This window comes from Oryza brachyantha, chromosome 7 (genome assembly GCF_000231095.2).
Source record: "Oryza brachyantha chromosome 7, ObraRS2, whole genome shotgun sequence".
NCBI lineage: Eukaryota > Viridiplantae > Streptophyta > Magnoliopsida > Poales > Poaceae > Oryza > Oryza brachyantha.
In genome coordinates, this window is record NC_023169.2 from 7427338 (window position 1) to 7447310 (window position 19973).

Genomic DNA, 19973 nt, shown 5'->3' on the forward strand with positions numbered 1-19973 from the left:
TCCATGAATTCCTGTCTGAGCTCCGAGTCGGCCAACTTTCGGCCTGACTGCATAGAGCTTGGAGGTTGCTTTGAAGATGGCCACCTAGATCATGGTGCCCTGGATGACTAGGCCTCCGACCTGGAGGGTGTGTTCCCAGAGTGATGTTGGGACTATTGGATCGTGGCGGTAGTGACCATCGCTTTCACCTTATGTATTGTTCTTGTGACCGGGTGGTCCGGGAGTTGCTGAAGATGTCCATAAGTAGATCTAGTGCCACTCGGACGTTCTATTGGAAGGTCTCGAAGACTATGTGCCCCTCAACTTGAGTTTGAAGAAGATCGTATTGCACCTTGCGCGCAATTGACTCCTCAACTCATCGCGAGATTGGTTCTCACGTTGCCATTTGGCTTCGGCTTCAAGTCGCTAGCACTCATCTTCCTGTTGTCTTTCCTCAGCTAGTTGGGCTGCTTGCTCCTCTTGGCGCTTCTTCCCAGTCTTGTCCACTAAGGTCCGAGTGGTGGCGAAGATTTCTATAGGCGGAATGAAGCTTCGCGAGCTGTTGTGGTAGTCGGACATGACGAGTTGCACGCTCGAGTCAGCATACATGTCGTTCCCGAGTGACTCAGGTGCCATCTTAGGATATTGTAACTCCGTGTGGTGGGTTTCAGATTAGATCTCATCTTCAATCATTGCCAAGTCATCTGGTATGAAGTGCCAAACCTCCTCTCGGAACTCAAATGGTTCCAAATCCATAAACGAAAGCACGTTGTATTGATCGGCCAGAAGTTTGATGCCTCAAAACTTGAAGGTCTTCCCTGGGCAAACTTGTGTCGTATATATTTTCCCCTTGTCACACAACATGTTGTCTAATTATTTTTTTCAATTTAACTCATCTTAAATCACTTTGCGATCTCTTTTGATTATTTCACGCACTTTTTTTGAAATATATTCTTTAACACTAAATTCAAGAATTACATAACTATCACCAAGAATTTTTTTTAATCTTTCTACCATTTTTTCTTAATTTTTTTGATTTCACACCATATTTGCCAAACCCTGCCACCAATACTAAAGGCATCCCCTTACAATATGCACGAGAATCGTAGTTGCACAAGTTCTCTTTGAGACAATCTATTCAAAAATTTTATATAAATATACAGTTATAAAACATGCTCAAAACAATTCGATTGATATAGTTGATGCCCCATACACATATATCGATGATCTGGATCAACCATAATATTTGAGTAATATTTGAGATGGCTAACAAGGCACATATAGATGAAGACACGGGTTAACCAGGTTCAGACTTGATATACAAGATAATACCTTCTCGACGATTGTATTTAGTGAAATATGTTTCTCAGCCTACAATCAAGATATTACTAAGCTCCTAACCGATCTGGTGAAAGATAATGTTACCTTCCATATTTAGTACCCCTTAAGCTATACATACCTATACTGATTACGAATACATACCTCTAACATAGATATCCCACAAACTAGTTCCGGCAACTACAAAAGCAGCAAAAAAAAAACATCAATACTACTTAGAAATTACAATTTTAATATTTTCCATACATAAGCCTTCGTATAGGTGCTAAGGTAGATGGACACTATGATGGAGTAGGCCCGCTAATATGCTCAATATCTGCAACAATATGATAACAAGCTATTCCCCCAAAAGAAAAGGATCAAAACCTTGTACACCCCATGTCGAATTTACAGCATGTGATTTTTCAGTTAGTCGAAAAGGATCGGATACTCTATCCCAATCCCAAGACCATACAAACTGGTTAGACAAAATACACCAAATACAAAGTAAGCCACCACTGCAAGAAATAAATAAATTCCAAAGATCTTGGACAAATTCATTGAAGGTTTTCCGTCCACTCATTACGTAACATTTTGAGGTCCCAATATGCCCAATACGATGTGGCTGCCAAGAAACACGAGCCAAAAACAACACAATATGAACCTTCTTAACTCCAAATACCCAGATTCGTTACTGTTCCTCCTAAAATACTCCAGCCACCCCCACAAATTAGTTATTCCAAAATAATTATTTAATGATAAAACAAATCACAACAAAATATTTAAAAATTATATAATTTTTAAAATAAAATAAATGATCAAACGTAAATCAAAAATCAACGGCGCCAAACAAAAAAATCTGGCATCTAAAACAGAAGATGTGGATATATGGGAACTTATTTTACAAAAACAGGAAGATACCCACAAATTTCAATACAGCATTGATGTATAGATATGTCCAGTTTGTCACTTTACAGTTTAGTCTTCTCGCTTTTATCTCCAGGTAAAAACAGAAATAAGAAAAGTGAACAACAAATGATCATATATAGCTGCACCGCAGATACAAGATGCAAGCACACTACAATGCATAACATGGCACACTATATAGTTATAGGCATACAGGTTCATGTCAAACAGAATTAACATGAAACTGAACATACGATGTCATTGCTATCACTATACATCACGCAGAAGGTTGTTCAGGCTGGGGAGCAGTTGAGCTGCTACCGTTCTTGCGGGACATACTGAAAGGCCCAGCCACAGTCTTACCCATGAATTTCCCAGCTTTACCGAGCCCACTGCCAACGGCGCCGATACCAGAATTAACAAGCCCAACGCCACCAACAATGCCAGTGCCCACAAGTCCAACACCAGCACCAATACCTGAACCCACAAGCCCAACTCCACCAACAATGCCAGTGCCCACAAGTCCAACACCAGAACCAACTAGTGATGCGGCACCACCAAGCGCATCCATTGTACTACCAATAACCCCAGCCTCCTTGAGACGCTTCCTCTCCTCTATAGCTCTCTTTTCAGACTCTAGGGCTTCCAGCTGTTCTTCCTTTGTAAATGGATGATATACAACCTAAAATGCCAAATGTCAGAGCCATCTTCCACAACAGCAAATATTACTATCCTAAACTAGCAAACAGACCGAATGAACCATTTTTTAATAAAGTGCGCATAGCACATAAAAATTCGTAGATTTAATACATGTCAGACAGTACACCTGCAGAAAAATTGCACATAATAGAACAAATGAACACCGTACAAATACAGCGTATGTCTAGTACATTTTTATATTAAACTTTTGAAGTCCACAAGTCTACAAGCCAACAATCGTTGCATATTATCTTAAGATCATAAAATGTGTTTATTTTGCAATATTGTGCAGTCCAAATTCTTTTACACGTTGGTCTCATTTCATGAGATTACCATGTTTTTAACCAATCATGATATGAGAATTTAATGCATACTTATAAATTACACATGCAACCATTTTTTGTGGCATCAAGACAAGTAGCATGCAAGCCAACATTACGGAAGATGAATGATGGATTCAGATAAAAAGATTATCTAACAATCTGACAGTCATGTGAAGTGCACATAAAAACTAGAATAGCAAGTCCTTGAACTTATGGAATGACTTGTAGCTGTAAAAAAGCAGGGTGCAGATAAAAACCACTAAACCAGAATAGCATCTCCTTAAACTTAAACATCCGAGCTAGAAGTTCATTGTGTTGGTATTTGACGATGGGCTTTAGCTCATAGGAGAAATAAAAAGATTCTCAAAGGCCCAGCTCATAGGAGGCATGCATGTGAACTTTACTCTCAAGTTGCTTATTCTAAGAGTTGAGGACCTACTTAAAAGGAAACTCTCCCAGCCAATTGAGCAATGATGTGAGAGAAAACTAGAGAACTACATGTGTGCAGTCCCTCGCCTGGCTTGGCTGGGCACGAGCATGGTGGGCATGTTCACGTGACATGTACATGAATGGTCCGTCAAAATCAGCTCCTCATGCTAGTGCAGACGCTGATTCCTTTGCAATTTTGTTTTGCTACAAATCTTATCAGATGTATCTAGAGTTTGCATCGGAGTTCTTGTTTATCTGGTATGAGTGGAGCCCAGATAGGGTTACACGTGACATATTTAGTTCGGTTACAAATTGTATAGATAATGTAGGCATCCTAATCACGTGTCATGATCTCTCCATAAATACCAAGTCATCGCTTCCACGCAACACGTGAAAAATAACTTAGGCTTTTGCCACCTCCTCTATACTGTGTCATCGTACGTTTTCTATTCCATCCTGTTCGCCGGCGTGCACTAGTGGATCAAGAGAGTAGGTATCCAAAATTGTCGCCTTCGATGTCTTGCCCAGGAGAAGGCGAATAAGGGTTTTGGGAAACGCTACACAGGACTGCTTGTTGTTCGTCCACCATGACTCTTCTTTGGCTGCAGCGCAACGTCATTAATGTGTGTTGTTGCGCAATGCTCGTGCGACCGCTGCTGCAAACGCTCGTGCGACCGCTGCTTCAATCACGTTATGTATGTTTGATCTATTCATGTGCAGTGCTTTCGTATACATGTCTAGACAATATCCATGTGAGATGGTTTTGTTATTTTACGTATTTAATGTCATGATTTATTTATAAAATTAATTAAATCTACATATGCTTAAATTTTTAACACATTGTGCTAAGATGGCAGAACATGAAGATCTAGCAGTTCAGAGGATTTCGATTCCTGTCTTTGGTATCAGAAATGTACTTAGTTCCTCTAACAAAAGGTCAACAGTATGTCCATGCTAAAAGAAGAAAAAGCTAGAAATATGATACCTTGATGAGCACATGAAATGCATTAAACTTGGGAGGTAATACGCAATGCAACAGTAGTCATGACCATATATGGCTGAGCTGCATGTACCATTTGTAATATATTACATGCACTCTTATGCTGATTCCCATGACTTCACTCCCTAATCACATTTTATATTTCTTCCAATATAAATCATGTTTAAGTTGAAATTTTGTGGGTAATAGATGACAATGGAACCTATGATACCAAAAATGTATAAATTCTACATGACAACCCATACACCTGTAAGTTTCAAAGATTAAATCATTTCTAGGTGCTTACAACTTGTGCAGATAGTGATAAAAAATTCAGGTATTTCAGGACGTAAGGTACGATGCCATCTACCATCCCATAAAATTTCAACTCAAGACACAACTTGTATGATGCAAATAGTCATCTGAGATCAATAAAAGCTTCCTTTATCTAAAAATGATGCAAATAGTTGAAATGGCATTAGGTAGTTCAGGGAGTAAAGTGAGCACTCCCATACCCCAAAAAAAGGTTTTCGTGGATAGTTTACAGAAATAAAGTGGGCCTCTTCCATGTATGAATATATATTCTATGGTTCTGTAGCTTGCTCTGGAGACTATATTACTGGCAGTAGTATCACATGCTGAAATGAAGTTTATCATGTGTAGAAATTGAAATAATAGAAGTCCCATGCTAACCTTAAGATGTAATGTTCCTCTATCCTTGTTGTCTTTAATTTTAAGTGAATCCAATGATTGCAGAAGCTTCAAAGTGATTTCACTGGGAACCTCAGGTTGAATACTGTTCACTGCTAGTTTTGCTACACCCAGCCTTTTGTCTTGCTGAAGTTTGTCTTCGTCATATACCTGCAAATTTCTCAACCATATTACATTATTCTATTAAAAATTGATTACACATAATGTCCAAGGATGATTGCTTGGACATACAAATAGCAATACAGATTAGCCTAAGATGGTAACAGCATAATCACATCTAGCCATCCAACACGTACCATACTCTGACTAAAACCTTTCTGGGGGGATGGGATAAGTTCAAGAAATTAGGGGAAAAACTAAACTGTATTGTCATTCAAGACAATAGGTCCATTTTAGGTTATTCAAATTTGAAATAGTTCTATTCGTAAAAAAATAGGCTTGGTACGCAAGAATCCAAACCAAGGCTGAGCAGTGATAGAAAGCAATATGTTAACAATATTATTGATCCAGCTACTATCTACATTATAGTTGTTTCTGTGGCCGTACTTAACATATGTATACAATTAGTGTCAAATAAGAATAAAATAGCATAGAAATTAACAAATGAATTGAGTGGATTTAACAAGCAGGAATATGCTCCATTCTCACCATTCATGCACGGTAAGTATCAGTGAGACAGTTGGCTATCCCAAATTAGTTGTTTTATTTATCTTCAGAGACAAACTGCTAAATACAAGGATCTGATGAGAAGATTTGACAGTTTGAGTTATGGATATTAAAGTTAGAACTAAGATCTCCCTTAATCATTTTAGTGGAGATAATAAGTTTTTAGGGGCTAAATCTCAATAAGAGAGGAGCCATAGCACCATCATGTAATACACCATAGTCTGAAACTTCTGTACATATGTGTAAATGTACTGGATATCATGCCAAGCATTGGTAACATGTCATTTCATCGATGGAAAGATTTTGAATTATTGACATGGTTCTACACTAAGACTTGAATAGAGCCGATGCATTGAGAGAGACACCAAGACAGAACTTGACATGATGACTATCATATCAAAGAGCATCCATCATACAAACATATGAGCATGTCACTAGTCCATGCAAATTTGCTGATATCCTATTAAGGTACAAATAAATCCTTCACCTTTCCTCAATAACTCAATCTTTTAGATTACCTAGTTAGGCCGTGTTCTTCATTGGGGTTGGTATATGATTAATTAATTATTAGTTACAAAAACTTAAAAAATGGTTTGATATGATTTTTGAAAGCAACTTTCCTATAGAAAACTTTTGCAAAACACAGTTTGGAAAACATACATATCTTTTAGATTACCTAGTTAGGCCGTGTTCTTCATTGGGGTTGGTATATGATTAATTAATTATTAGTTATAAAAACTTAAAAAATGGTTTGATATGATTTTTGAAAGCAACTTTCCTATAGAAAACTTTTGCAAAACACACAGTTTGGAAAACATGCGTCCGGAAACGAGCTAATATAGGTTAGTAAGAAGGGGAGAAGAACTTGGCCTTAGACCATAAAACTCCAACATGGTACCAAAGCTAGAAGTCCTGGGGGTGTCAACTCAGCAGATAACAGTTGCTAAGTGACCTAGCACAATCTTGGCAAAATACAATCATGGTCTCCACTATCATCATGCTAAGACATCCAATTCAGGATTTCCAGCTCTGATACCATGTTGGGCTTCATAATCCAACCAGCCAACCCAAGAGCTTAAATTATTAGAGAAAAGGTGGACAATCTTGTCATACTTCAACAGCTATTATTGATTAGCATAGTTAATCCCTCTGCTTTTCCAATTATGGAGCAAAATATTCTTCTATACAGGCAGAGCAAAAGTGAGCCCCATATCTAGTTCATCACTATAGCCACAAGTCCACAAGTCACTGAGTTTGGTTTACGCCTGAACATTTTAACTTATGACTTTGCTCGCCTTATCTGGCCCAGAAAACCAACCTTTCTAGCCTGACCACTACATGAGATCAATAAACCATTTATACACATGTGCAAAGAATGCAATTGATTTAACAGAAGATCTTGCAACCAACACACATGTCTACATATATCAGAGTACAATATATCATGAGTAGGGGATGGATACAGAACATAACATCAACCCTAATTCCCCTTTTAAATGAGCAAAGATTTAATTGGCCAGCATGGTCTGATGTTCAGCTATCAACCAGTTTTACAATCCAATGCAGATTGTTTATAGCAGGAATCAAGCTTTCATTGATAAAATTGTCTGTTCAATTCATATCAATACTAAAAATAACATGCATTGAAATGGCTGTCAAAAACTATATCATAATTCACTAGAGCTAAACTTTGAAATTTTACATGTTCCTCAGGAGAAAATATATATAATTTGCAAACAAATATCAATACAAAAATAGCCGATGGCCAATGCACATTACAGTGTTTATTTGTTATCATTCTGATCAAAGTTGCATCCGAAAAAGGATAAACAGGAAAAATGAAGAATTCGATTACCTCAAAAATAACAGATTGGGTTTCTTTGTCTTCAACAATCAGAGGGAATGTTTCATTCCATTCAGGATTTAGGTTGTCATCTATGACTTTTGTTTTAACCTTAAACATTGGACGCACATATAGAATCACATATGGATCCGATTTACCAATCAGCTCCTTATTCTTCAAAGAAGTTGCTTTTAGTACAGTAACAGTAAGTCTTCCCTGAGGTTTAAGCTCCAGTTCACTGCATATGTAGAGCAGGAAAAAAAATTGAAGTCATATCCCAATGGGATTTGGCAATTCATTCAAAAGATACTCCAGAAAAATACAAAAAAAAACATTAATAATTTGCAGGCCCTAAAAGCTATTGTGAGGCATCAAACAAACATTTTATCTGGTTTTGTGTATATGTCATGTGTACCAAAAATATATACGGTTAAACCAATCTATAATGGAGACTGGTAGCCCAAATAATTCAATATCTGCATGAGGACTTTGGACTGGGATGTGAATCCTGAATGAAATAATACTCTACAAATATTTTCTCAAGAGCTACAGAACAAAGGTATAATATCAACTTTTTTGGATGGAGGATATTAATTCTGGATATGTGATGCAGATTGGGTCACTCAAGTGGAACCCATCTAACTTTGTTTTAAGTTGCACAGAATAACAGATATGCAATGTTTTAAATATAACACCACCTAATCGACAGAGTTGCAAAACACTCCAGGTTTTGGTCATTTGGAGGAATCAGCCAGATATTGGACAGCATCACAGCAGTCTGTACATAATTTGCAATGAAACTATCAATATACTCAAATTGCATCTCAGATTCTCAATTTCCAACCTTTCTTCCCAATCAAGTCTTACCCATATTCTCAATAAATGATCAAAGCATTCCGTTTTGTGCAACAATGGTGACAATTTAACTCAAGCGATATGAACATTTCTTTAATTCGATGTATTTTGTATTATTTGGTCCAATCTTGTAATCATCATGCAGTCAATTTCTCTTGTTAAAGAATTACATGTTCATCTATCATGGACGTCTTGAAGTTGGATGATTCTAAGAAATGAAGAACTACTACGATTAAAAAAAAAAATTCCTTTCAAGAAAAATGTATACATGATACTAAATAACCAAAGGCAGTAGAGCGAAAGCACCTCATTGTTAACATTTATTGTATATAATTGGAAAGCTAAAAGTTAGCAGGATTGGTTACAACTGGTGACAACACTAGAGAGGTCACCTTGTATCAGCATTGACACCAAGTGGAACAACAAGCCTGTGTGGCCACTTGAGCATGTCAGAAACAATTGAACTGACAGTATCCTAATTAAAGGAGGGAGAAATCATGGTCATGCTTTTAAAATCTGTTGGGAGAAATTAAATGTTCAAAATATTTTTATCTCACATCAATCATGTCAGAGAGTCCTGGAACAGCAGTCAGACTTCCTCCAATAGCCTTCAAAGTGTACTGTATTTTTGGCTCTGGCTGAAGCACAAAGAACCCCCATCAAAGAAATACCATAGAAAATGCTCATAACAGTTAGCAAAAGATTCCAAAGCAAGGTGCATAAACAAATCTTTACTAGAATGTGGTCGTGTTGACTCATGGCAATGCCACTATTAGTAGCACATATCCCATTAAAAGATAGACAGTGTCAAAAGTGGTACTGTACTATAATGCCACCAGAACAAGCCACTTCCAATCGATTATCATTTACTTTTGCTGTCAATTATTAGGTCCATTTCAGTCTCGTACCTTGTCAATCCGCTTTTAAGCTATACTTGGGACATTTTTATGTTTAATTTAATAAATAACTTCAAGGAAATTTCACATTGTGTCGTCCTAATTATAGGAGCACCCAATGCTACTAAAATAATTGCCATTGAATAACTATGGTTAGGATGTCCACTTCGTTAGTTCAAGGCATGTCTCTATTTAAACAAGAAATGCAGGTATCCTGCATTGTCATGGAAAAAAAATCTCCTGTTAAACAGAAAGATAAAAATTTGGGGGTAGATGCATACCTCTGCAAGGAGAGCAACAACGACAGCAGAGATGCAAGGGATCTCCTCTGATAGTTGAAATACAACACGGATAATTGTAAAGACTTGAAGATCTTTGAGCTGCGAGATGGTTGGCAAAAAAAGAAAATCATCACTAGTTCAAGAAAGATTTACTTCTGTAAAAATTGCTCACCGCAAGAATCAAATAAATAGTAAAACCTGGATAGGAAGTGATGCAACAAGAGCATCAACAGCAAGTATTATGCTTGGATCACCACCCCAACGAAAATCTATGTCCATTATGATTTGGCCTGGCTGAATATTTTGAATACGAATACCTTTACACAACATGACAAACTTGATGTCAGTCATATATTTAGTATTGCATTAACGTGATCAAGATGCTAAACAGAACTTAACATCGTGGGGCAACCCTAAAAAGGAGAACACGAACTCATAAGCATAATAAGTCTAAAGGTAGATTAGATCATTAGCATATATTTAACGACCATGGTTGGAAAAGGTACATAAGACAGGGGGGATTTGGGCAGTGTCATGGATACAACCATACCACAAGGACAGGGGGAAGGGTACCTATATAGACTAGAGACTTGTTTATTCTTTCGTGATGCCAATGTTTGCAAGAAGCCTATTATATAGCGATTCACCTAGCTCTTATATGGAGGACTACCACCCCCTTAACAAATATAGATATCAATTTAGATAATAATTTCCCTAAAAATGTACTGTTCACATAGCAGTAACCATACACCACACTTCAGCACACATCCAGGACCCATACTAACATTGGCACATGACAATAATAAAGGGGCATATTACCAGTAAACACAAAACTGTGGGCAGCCAAAACATAATTAGTAGGCAAAGTAACTTTGCTGTTAGCTGGCTATCAGTTAGGAAAGGTATAACGGCATATTTTGTGTTTTGAACCTAGCACCAATCTACAGCAATTGTTCCAAAATTTCCTTCTACAACTCATCTATTTGAGGAGTTTAACTCTCTTGATATCCTATATGAAGCTGTTTCATATCAATCTATGGGAGGTACTTGTGGCATTTTGAGAGAAAAACTGAACACAGTTAATCGATTATTGACTGATAGTTTGTTAATTTGCATCGACTGCTGTCAACAAAAAGCATCAATTTGGTAGTGCTGATCAATCTACAATAGAATATATAATAAACTACAGGTGTCAAAAAATAATGTATCGTCAGATTCGCAAAAGAAAAGGCTAAACTTATATTTAGTCACAATGTAACTAAGGTCATTCAGTTCTTAAGGCATGTCACCAGTCACTACTACCTCTGGTGCAGTTCTTGGTCTACATACATCAGATGCAAAGATTGTTATTCCCATTGTAAGAATTCTCTAACTAAGAACTCAGACACAAGCCACGGAGTAAAAAACAAGATAAATAGTGAAGAACATTCAGATTATAGAAAACCTTCAATCTTTGGTGAAACAGTCCCAAGAGAGAATTTGCTGAACTTCAAAGATTTTATTCCTGGAGGTCGATAATCATCTAGCAATGGCTCAACAGATTCCTTGACTACTGCAGTAGCAGCCTGAAATGGAGCTAAAAGCTTAGGTAGCCCCCAGAAGAACTAAAATATTATAAAAAAAAGTAGTACATACTTCTAAGAGAAAAAAATGGACAATAAGATTTGGGAAGCTAGTAAACAAAGAAATAAGTCCACTCTTAGTTAACACAGTCGTGCATATTTTCCAGAAGTAAAAGGAGTAGGACACTATTCATACTAACAGAGAATGTTGTGATAACTTGATAAGAGGTATAAACTCAATGCTATATTGATGAAGGAATCTTGATGTATACCTTCAAAAACCAAGCATAATTCATATAGATAGAAAAATGGCATCATCATTTTGAGTGAAAGTGAAAGGATGATTGACATGATCAGTATATAAGGTAAAATGCTTAACCTTTAACATGTGCAGTTAGGAATAGCATTACAATCTACAAAAACTAAATCAACATGAATTATCCCCATGAAATGCCAGTATTAGAGACAATTAAAAAAGCTATTAACAATTAAGAAGTTTGATGGAAGACCCCGAAAATGAAAGTTAATAGTTGGTTAAAGTCGTAACAAACATTTTCTATTTACAATTAACAGTATTAGCATATACATGGAAATACAAATTTTTGTAATGATAAAAAAAGGAATACAAATTTCTGCAAAGGAATAACATAATTGTCAGCAAGTGGGAGTTGTAGGACTGTTCAACTAGAAAGTACTTAACATTATTATCAGTTGGCTAAAGAGTTGACAAACATTTCTCTTACTTGGTCAACGAAAGGCCAAAGTTTGCTGAGATGCTTGTTCAGCCACTTCACCTGTAAAAGTCAAAATTGTGGGTAAAATAATCTGTCTCCATACTACAATGTGCTCAATATGCATAAACAAGTGTACCTTTATGTTGGATAGTTAGAATGTTTTTAGATAATTAGGTTACAACATGAATATCACTATACATTATACTTAATGATACGTTGCAAGAGAACTAAAGTTATTAAAAAAAATGAAACGTCCTTTAGCTTATATGATGTCCCACCACAGTAACTTTTTCAAAAGCAAATTTTACGATAAATATAACCAGTTAAAAGTCCTCTTTGAAGATAAAGGTATAGTTTTATTTGGCTTGGTTTGTTTCAGGTGTAGTTTATACCACCTTGATTCACTAGTGTTTGGCTGGCAGTCAGCCATGGGATGGAAGAATCTTCGCCAATGTTTTCTCAAATTTTCATCAGGCTGATTAAGCTATCACTTCTTATGAGGTAAGGTAAGTACAGAGTAACAATGCTAACTAAATTGTCAAGATCAAATCCTTTCAATCCATGATGCATACATAGGGTACGCCATGAATCACCAATCAACAATCCTCAACAGTGTCAATAGTTTCTGAACTCTTAATAAATGCATCTATTTTTGGCCAGACTCAGCCAAACCCCTTACAACCTACTTTAGTAACTGCCTAGTACGCTGCTGGCCAATAAAGGGCTACAGCACTCACCAATCCTTTCAAGGGCAGCATTAGTTGCTGAAATGGTTGTTAAAGTGATAAGGCAACCTAACCCCGCCTTAGAGCCTTAGGAGTCAAGCGTAAGGCGAGGCAACAAGTTACACAATCGTAAGGATAGGAAAAGAAATAAAAAAGGAGAAAAGATATGGGCCAGAATTACACCCAGCCAGCCACCACACTGTAGTATTTTTCACTTAACTCCAGCACAACAGCCTATTTAAAGCTCACCAGGTCCCTTTATTCTCTTGCCGTAACATGCCAAGTGGCCTAACGTTCTACCTATGTCCCCATCTAGACCCTCTATAGCATTATCTTGTATTTTCAGATATATTTGCTTCTTAAAATGAATTGCGCTGGACCTACCTAGGTCGACCTAAAATTTGACCTAGTAGTCTGAAAACCAGCACAGAAAAAAGTCATCCTGTAAACTAGTACTTGCGAATGAAGGGGTTACCAGGTCAGATTATAAATTATGTTCTGTCCATTCTTTTTTACTTGTCTTTCAAGACAAACACAACCATCAAAGTATTTTCCATATCAAATCTATTAATGTCATCTGTACAAATATCTTTGCATATGTTAACAAGTTGAGATTTCAATATTTGACCGCACACACTATAAAGGAAAATTTGGTTCCATCACACCGAAATTCATGAGTTAGGTTTTTACCATCAAAAGCTCAAAATACGCATTAATACCGCCAAAAAATTGCACGGCTCCTAACGTTATTATTAAAAAAAGAAAACACCCTTCTTCTAGCAAGAACACAGCAGCAGTGAAACCCAGCACTGCCATGCTGATGGTGCATTAAACTTTTGTTAAAGAACAGAACCGCTCAAACTTTCGGTAGCCTTAACGTTTGCCCCACACTTTTGATGGTGTAAACATAGAAGAATCCCAAACTTTCAGTCACAAACTCACAACAGCAATTCTTCCCATTGTAAAACATCATCTATTAGAGGACGGAGCGGGTAGTAGTTTTTACGTTTCAGACAGACAACAAAAATAACCCTACGGACATTTCGGTCCAATCACTTAAACCTGCTCATACTGAGGGAAGGATATCCACTCGGGGAAGTTGTCGCCGCACAGCTTCTTGAGGTCGTCCCTGCCGAGAGAACCAAGGACCTTGATATCCGCAGCCTGTAGAAGAAGTTTCGAAAAAAAGAAAAAGAAAAAATCAAAACCTCGACCGCGGAAACAGCACACACGGCTTCCGTAGCAAACGTGAGCAGCCAATCGAATCGAGCCCAAGCATCACCAACAAGCGCATGCGAAATCCGAACCTTAGCGATGCGCTTCCTGCTGCGCCGCTGCATCATGTGGCTCCACCCGGCCATGAGGGCGACGCCCACCACCATCCCCATCACCATCCCCGAGATCAGCCCCATCCTGGCGCCCTCGAGCGGCTTGAGATCTGCGCCGCGCAACGGAGTCGAGGATTTCGAGTGGCTACGAGGGGGATTAATGCGAAGGATGTGCTGTTTGCTTGCTGGAAGCCTGCAACAGCGTACCAGGCAGAGGAGGGGATTTTGGTCAAGCCGTGGAGATCTGGAGAGGAAACGGAGCTGATAAGGACAAACGGCAAGTCTGCGGGTCGGGAGGGGCTAAGAAAGTCCACGTCTGGTCTCGTTTCATCGGTGTCGGCAGGCACGGCTGATAATCTCTATCGACGCACCATCCTGCCATCGGTTCAACACTTTTTTTTATGTAAGTTAGCCAAATAATATAGAACCACGACTAACCTTCTCTATCTTTATGGACCATTGATCACTGAGACATACCAGATAAGATGAAGTAACAAGTTATACAGAGGTTGAATCATGAATCGATGAAAGCCCATTCAATTTCAAAATAGGTATTTTAAATTTCAATTCATTATCTGTAATCGAGTCTGAGTCAGACTCTAGGTAGAACTAATGATATTAATATGCTTGCACATGTGCTTTATAGACAAGAGTTTAACGATATAATTTTCGGTGCATTTTCGGTGCATCGCTACCATAGTAGTTTTTAACAAAATGAGCTCTTGGCTGGGCTACATCATCTTCGATCTCTATCACGTGAGTGAGTTCTTATCACGCGATAATCATATCAATTAAATCAATATTTTGGTTACGTCTAATGTTTTGATCAACATAGCGTTGCTAATTATCGTATCAGTTCAATTTAAGTTACTTTTATCTCTTGAATTGTTTTGATCAGCCACTTTGAGTAGTCTACAACACTTTATTATTTATCAGTTGTTATCTTCGATCTAATATTATCTCGGTTAGGTTCGAACTATTATTAGATTTCGTTTATTAGGTAGTTTCTATCAGATTTACTTATCTTGCTTATTGTTTCATCAAAGTTTCAGCTAATGAATTGTCTTCTTATCTTATAAAATATAAGTCATCGGCTCAAGTATATCTAGTATGGATATACTACACTTTAATATATTCTTATTAAGCATAACCTTATACTAGCTCGATTAAGTTTGATATTTTATGATTATCCTTAGTGTTGATATTTTGTATCGATAATAATAAAGGGGATGACATATGAAACTGAAAATGCACAGTTTTGGTTTCTCAATGATGAGATAATAACCTACTCCTGTTTGATTGTGATTGACTAGCTAAAACCCTAGAAAAGGCTCCATAATGAATGTAGTGCGCAAGCTTTTAGCCTGTGGTCCTCAAGGGACACCGATGGAAACGGGGTGTCCAATCTTCCGTCAGGTGAAGAGAAGTATTGATTTGGTGAAAACTTGACACATGCGAACTGGCTTCCGATCAACACGATCTAAACCCTACAATTGTAGCACCACATCTACTCTGGTTATCAACAGAGCCAAAACCCAATTAACCTTGCCGAGAAGGCTAATCCTTACGTGCGAGTAGAAGAACACAAGCAAGAACAAGAAAGACAATAACCCAATTGCATATGAATGATTAATAACGAACTCAAAGTTGGGGTTTTACAAACCAATCTATTAGTGAAACTGCGATGACAGATTAGTCTAAGCAAAACCAAAAAAAACCTAACGTGGGGATAACAACTACATATAGTGTTTTGGACATGGTGCCTCCTTGATGTGTCCCCTAATGGGCTCTAAGATGTTACACAGCTCAATAACTCAAAAGACGGTGGTGTAGCTCCCTAGCAAATTCTGAACACTAACTTGTTTCAACATCTCGTTGACTCCAACATTATTTTTATGTCAACCCAAAGTAATTGGATAGATTATAAAATTATCTTCTCAGGCATTTGTGGATCATCAAAAACAGAATCCGGATGCATCCTTGATATATATTTTAGTTAATGTTAGTCCTAAAGGTCGAGGTAGACTCGAAGTCAAGTTGGACTACGCCTCTTGCTTTACTTGGACGTTCTTGATGGTTTTCTTCAACTCCAGAACTCTCTAAGTACTTTATGGTCCTTTCCAATATTCCTAGGCATGATAATATCATTAGGTTGCAATCTATTTTAGTAATTAAACCTTGCATAATATCTTGAGGAGTATTGTGTGTATCCAAAGTAGTGATATCAGTCACCCCTACCTCCCCTTATATACAGGGGTAGGGTTACAAGATATAATACCTGACTGAATACGAGTAAACATCTACCAAATATAAACTAACGTGCTCGACTAGTTATAAATACCTGGACATAGAAAACAAAGCATTGCCATATACCTAGTCAGATATTGTACGATTGCTATCTTTGCATCTACCTTTACTTCTCAGAACCTCTTTCATTATACGAATACATATAGTACAAGTGAATACCCCTTATATGAGTATCCCACAGCAAACCCTAAGTCCTACATAGCCGCAAACATCTCCATTGCACATCATTAATCATTGAGAATTTCTTCACATAACATCTTAGACATGTGCTAAGTTCATTATCTTAAAAAATGGTTGTGAAGCGTTCTATGCTCTATGCCTAAATGAGAAAAAAAATCAAACATTGAGTAAAATAAGACTATATAACAAAATAAAAGTGATCATTTTTGCGAAGGTAAGCCTTAATTACTATTTATTTATGTATTTATTCTCTTTGATTTTGTATTAGCAATGTTTTTATAAAAGTGAGTTCGATGGCTTGTTGAGTATGGTTCAGCATGCAAGAGAGGCGGGTCGGCCCTTCAGCATGCAAGAGAGGCGGGTCGGCCCTTTAGACCATCGACCCATCCCAAAATTTTGGCACAAAAAAGATCATGGGCTGGCCCATTTACTTTTAGGGTAGAGTGAGGTTTGATATGTTTAGTCTTGGTTACAATGTGATCTAGCACCAAGAGGCGGAGAGAGAAAGAAGAGAAAAAAAACGGAGAAAATTGCAAAAATGAGACTGTCAATCGTGTGTCTCGCAGATTTGACATTAGACCCACATTTTATACACACATATCCACATGTCATAGTATCAAAATTATAAATACCATATGTTGCGAGCACAGTGAGGCGGCGGCGGCGGCTACAGCGAGTAGCAGCGGCTGCGGCGGGCCGGCGGCGACCATGGTGGACTCTGTCGTGCAACGCCCCCATGCTCCCCGACGGCCTCGACCGGTCCGTGCTCGGTGGATGGTGATGGCGGCCGGACTGCGGCGGACGATCCTGGCAGGCTGCGGCGGGGGGCTACGGCGCGTCCTCCACGGCGACGGCGTCCCCGCCGTACCCCAGTGCCGCCAGGATAGCCGACTCCGACAGTCCGACTGCTTCCCCCAGTACATCACCTCCCTCAGGTGTATGATGCATCCGTCCTAATCCTGATCTAACTATCCCCCGTCTCCTCGCCGCCTCCTTGACCCTCGTCACAATCGCCGTGGAGAGCTGCATCCGTGTATGTTTAGTTGGTCGATGATTCCGTTCCTGTGGGCGCTACAGGTTTGGAAGCCAACCAAGACAAGAGCAACTGAGCAAGTGCCAGCAGCAACCGAGCAAGAGCAACTGAGCAAGTGCAAAAGAGAGGTATGCTGTTCTATTTCCCCCCAAAAAATGTTTTGTCTTTTTAGTGGGTTGTGATGAAGTGATGATACTGTATGATTTACTACTTCAATAGCTTGTACAAGCCAAGCGAATATGTTCCTGTGGTGCTCATTTATCAATACACACATGTCTTATTTGTACTGGGTAGTACATGCCATTTTGATTTGGTTTGAACTAGGATGATGCATATATATATAATTTGGGTAGTACCTGTCTTCTCTGTACTGTTAGCTAATGATATGCATCATTAGCTAACACAACCCTAGCTAATGCCGCTACTGGATTTTATTTGATTTGCAGGATATATATGCATGTCCATGCAATGCAATGATACAAGCTGGATCAATTTTTTTCTTTAGATTATTTGATCATCCCAGAATTACAGTATCTACTCACACGCCAGACCACGACCACGACCACGTTCTGTACATTTTCTTTGACAGAATTACAATATCCCAGAACGTTCTTGTTTTCTTGTGTTCTGTACATTTTCTTTGACAGATTTCGTATTGATACTTGCATTACAGTATCTAGGATCTTGTAATTTGCCTGCTTTCTAGCTACATTTTCTTCAGTTATTTTTGGAACTCATGCAATCAATTCGTTCCAAGTGAGAGCCGGCAGCGATGTAACAAGTTCATTGTCCAATTGTTCCAGCGAGCGACAACACCGATCGAGCAGGACGAGCTGGAACATGCAGTGCGGCCAACAAACAGTCCAGCCCACAAACCTAACGGTCCGGCCACCCTCCCTCCACAAAAGGGTTGGGCCACGATAAACGGGCCATCAAAGTAAACGGGCCAAAGAGGGGTGGTAATGGGCCGATCCATCCCGCCCTCTTGCAGGCTGACGTACGGTGGTTGAGTTCACCACCTTGCTTCCCCCTGAAGCTGCATCTGTTGAGGAGTCATTTAAAGATGAGGCTCAAGTGTTGTATGTGGGGTTGTGCTGATGTCATCGCTTCTCTGAAAAGTTGAATTAGATTTTTGTTTTTCGCTGTGTTGTTAAGACTCTGTTTATTTTATTTCTTTAATTAAGACGATGGATATATACTAAATTCTCATAGTGTATACTCTGGTTAGTCATGTATCAAGATTTAATACATACTATTGTTTGAAAGTTGGTGTAAATTTCTTGGCACGACAATCCAGCCATTGATTAGATCGATAGAGAAGTCATAACCATAGCTTATTTGTATTACAGTTATAAATGAAATCTTTAAAGCCCAAACAGTTGAGTATATGTACAACCGAATATATGCACGTCCTGGATCAATTTATCTATGGATCTCAGCATATATACCAGAACTGCTGACTCCAAATTTGATGGGTGATGCCATGATCCCGGATGGCATTGATCGGTCTCCGCATCTTATGGCATCTCGATCTTAGAGGATGATCAAAACTCCATCCACACGTGGAATCCCAAGCGTCGTGGCGGACAGGTAGACAAAGCATGCTATTGCCATCAAATCACCCGACGAAAGATCGGGCACCATATTGCCATTAGTCATTCTATTGTACGTTATTTAAATTGTTTTATAAAACGATGGCTACTATTATTCAAATGTCGTAGCGTGTATCCCTAGCATCGACAATAATATTATAAAGAATAAGGATGCAACTAATATTGTTGGTCCGGTTACAAGAATGAGAGCTAAACAATTAGAGAAGGAAATCCATTCTCAGGTGAATGCTAACCTTATTCGAATTAATGACAATATTTCAGATCATTCGATGCTTCCAAGTTGTTGTTTGAACATTCTTAGGAACGACGGCATATGCGCAAGGGCATGGGACGAGGATGGTTTTAATCCTCCAACAGTGTGGTGATCAGCTTGCTGTTTGTTGGGAACAGACTGGCGTGTGAATCATGGAATAATAATGATAGGTGAAAGCTATCCCTAAGTATCAAATATTATTTTGTATCTAAAAATATTTTATTGTGTGCTATATTTTAATTGCAGGATCTTGATGCTTGGACGTGGTGTGCTAGTAAAAATAAAGATAGAAGGAGAACCATTCAGCTACCATGCATATCACTCGTGAATGTGCAAGCAAATAAATATGTGAGC

At 38.4% G+C, this 19973-nt stretch overlaps 1 protein-coding gene across 1 annotated transcript; it reads right to left on the bottom strand.

Annotated features, from left to right (window-relative positions):
- Window positions 1-2195: 2195 nt before the first annotated feature.
- Window positions 2196-14479, bottom strand: LOC102713706 (calcium-dependent lipid-binding protein). The gene is made up of 11 exons (XM_006664776.3): window positions 14213-14479; window positions 13968-14069; window positions 12190-12240; window positions 11329-11449; window positions 10083-10201; window positions 9885-9983; window positions 9265-9345; window positions 9100-9182; window positions 7865-8090; window positions 5326-5493; window positions 2196-2884 (listed from the first exon to the last, which is right to left on the bottom strand). The coding sequence occupies exons 1-11, from the start codon at window positions 14315-14317 to the stop codon at window positions 2480-2482; spliced, it is 1560 nt and encodes a 519-aa protein (XP_006664839.1). The 5' UTR covers window positions 14318-14479; the 3' UTR covers window positions 2196-2479.
- Window positions 14480-19973: the final 5494 nt, after the last annotated feature.

What these genes read in the sequence shown, in the direction of transcription:
- LOC102713706 (XM_006664776.3), bottom strand. Translation starts at nt 14,317, where the DNA reads ATGGGGCTGATCTCGGGGATGGTGATGGGGATGGTGGTGGGCGTCGCC. An exon ending in GACTCTCTGACATGATTGAT is followed by an intron (nt 9,183 to 9,264) that starts GTGAGATAAAAA and finishes TCCTTTAATTAG; the next exon opens with GATACTGTCAGTTCAATTGT. An exon ending in GGTGTCAATGCTGATACAAG is followed by an intron (nt 8,091 to 9,099) that starts GTGACCTCTCTA and finishes CTACATATGCAG; the next exon opens with TGAACTGGAGCTTAAACCTC.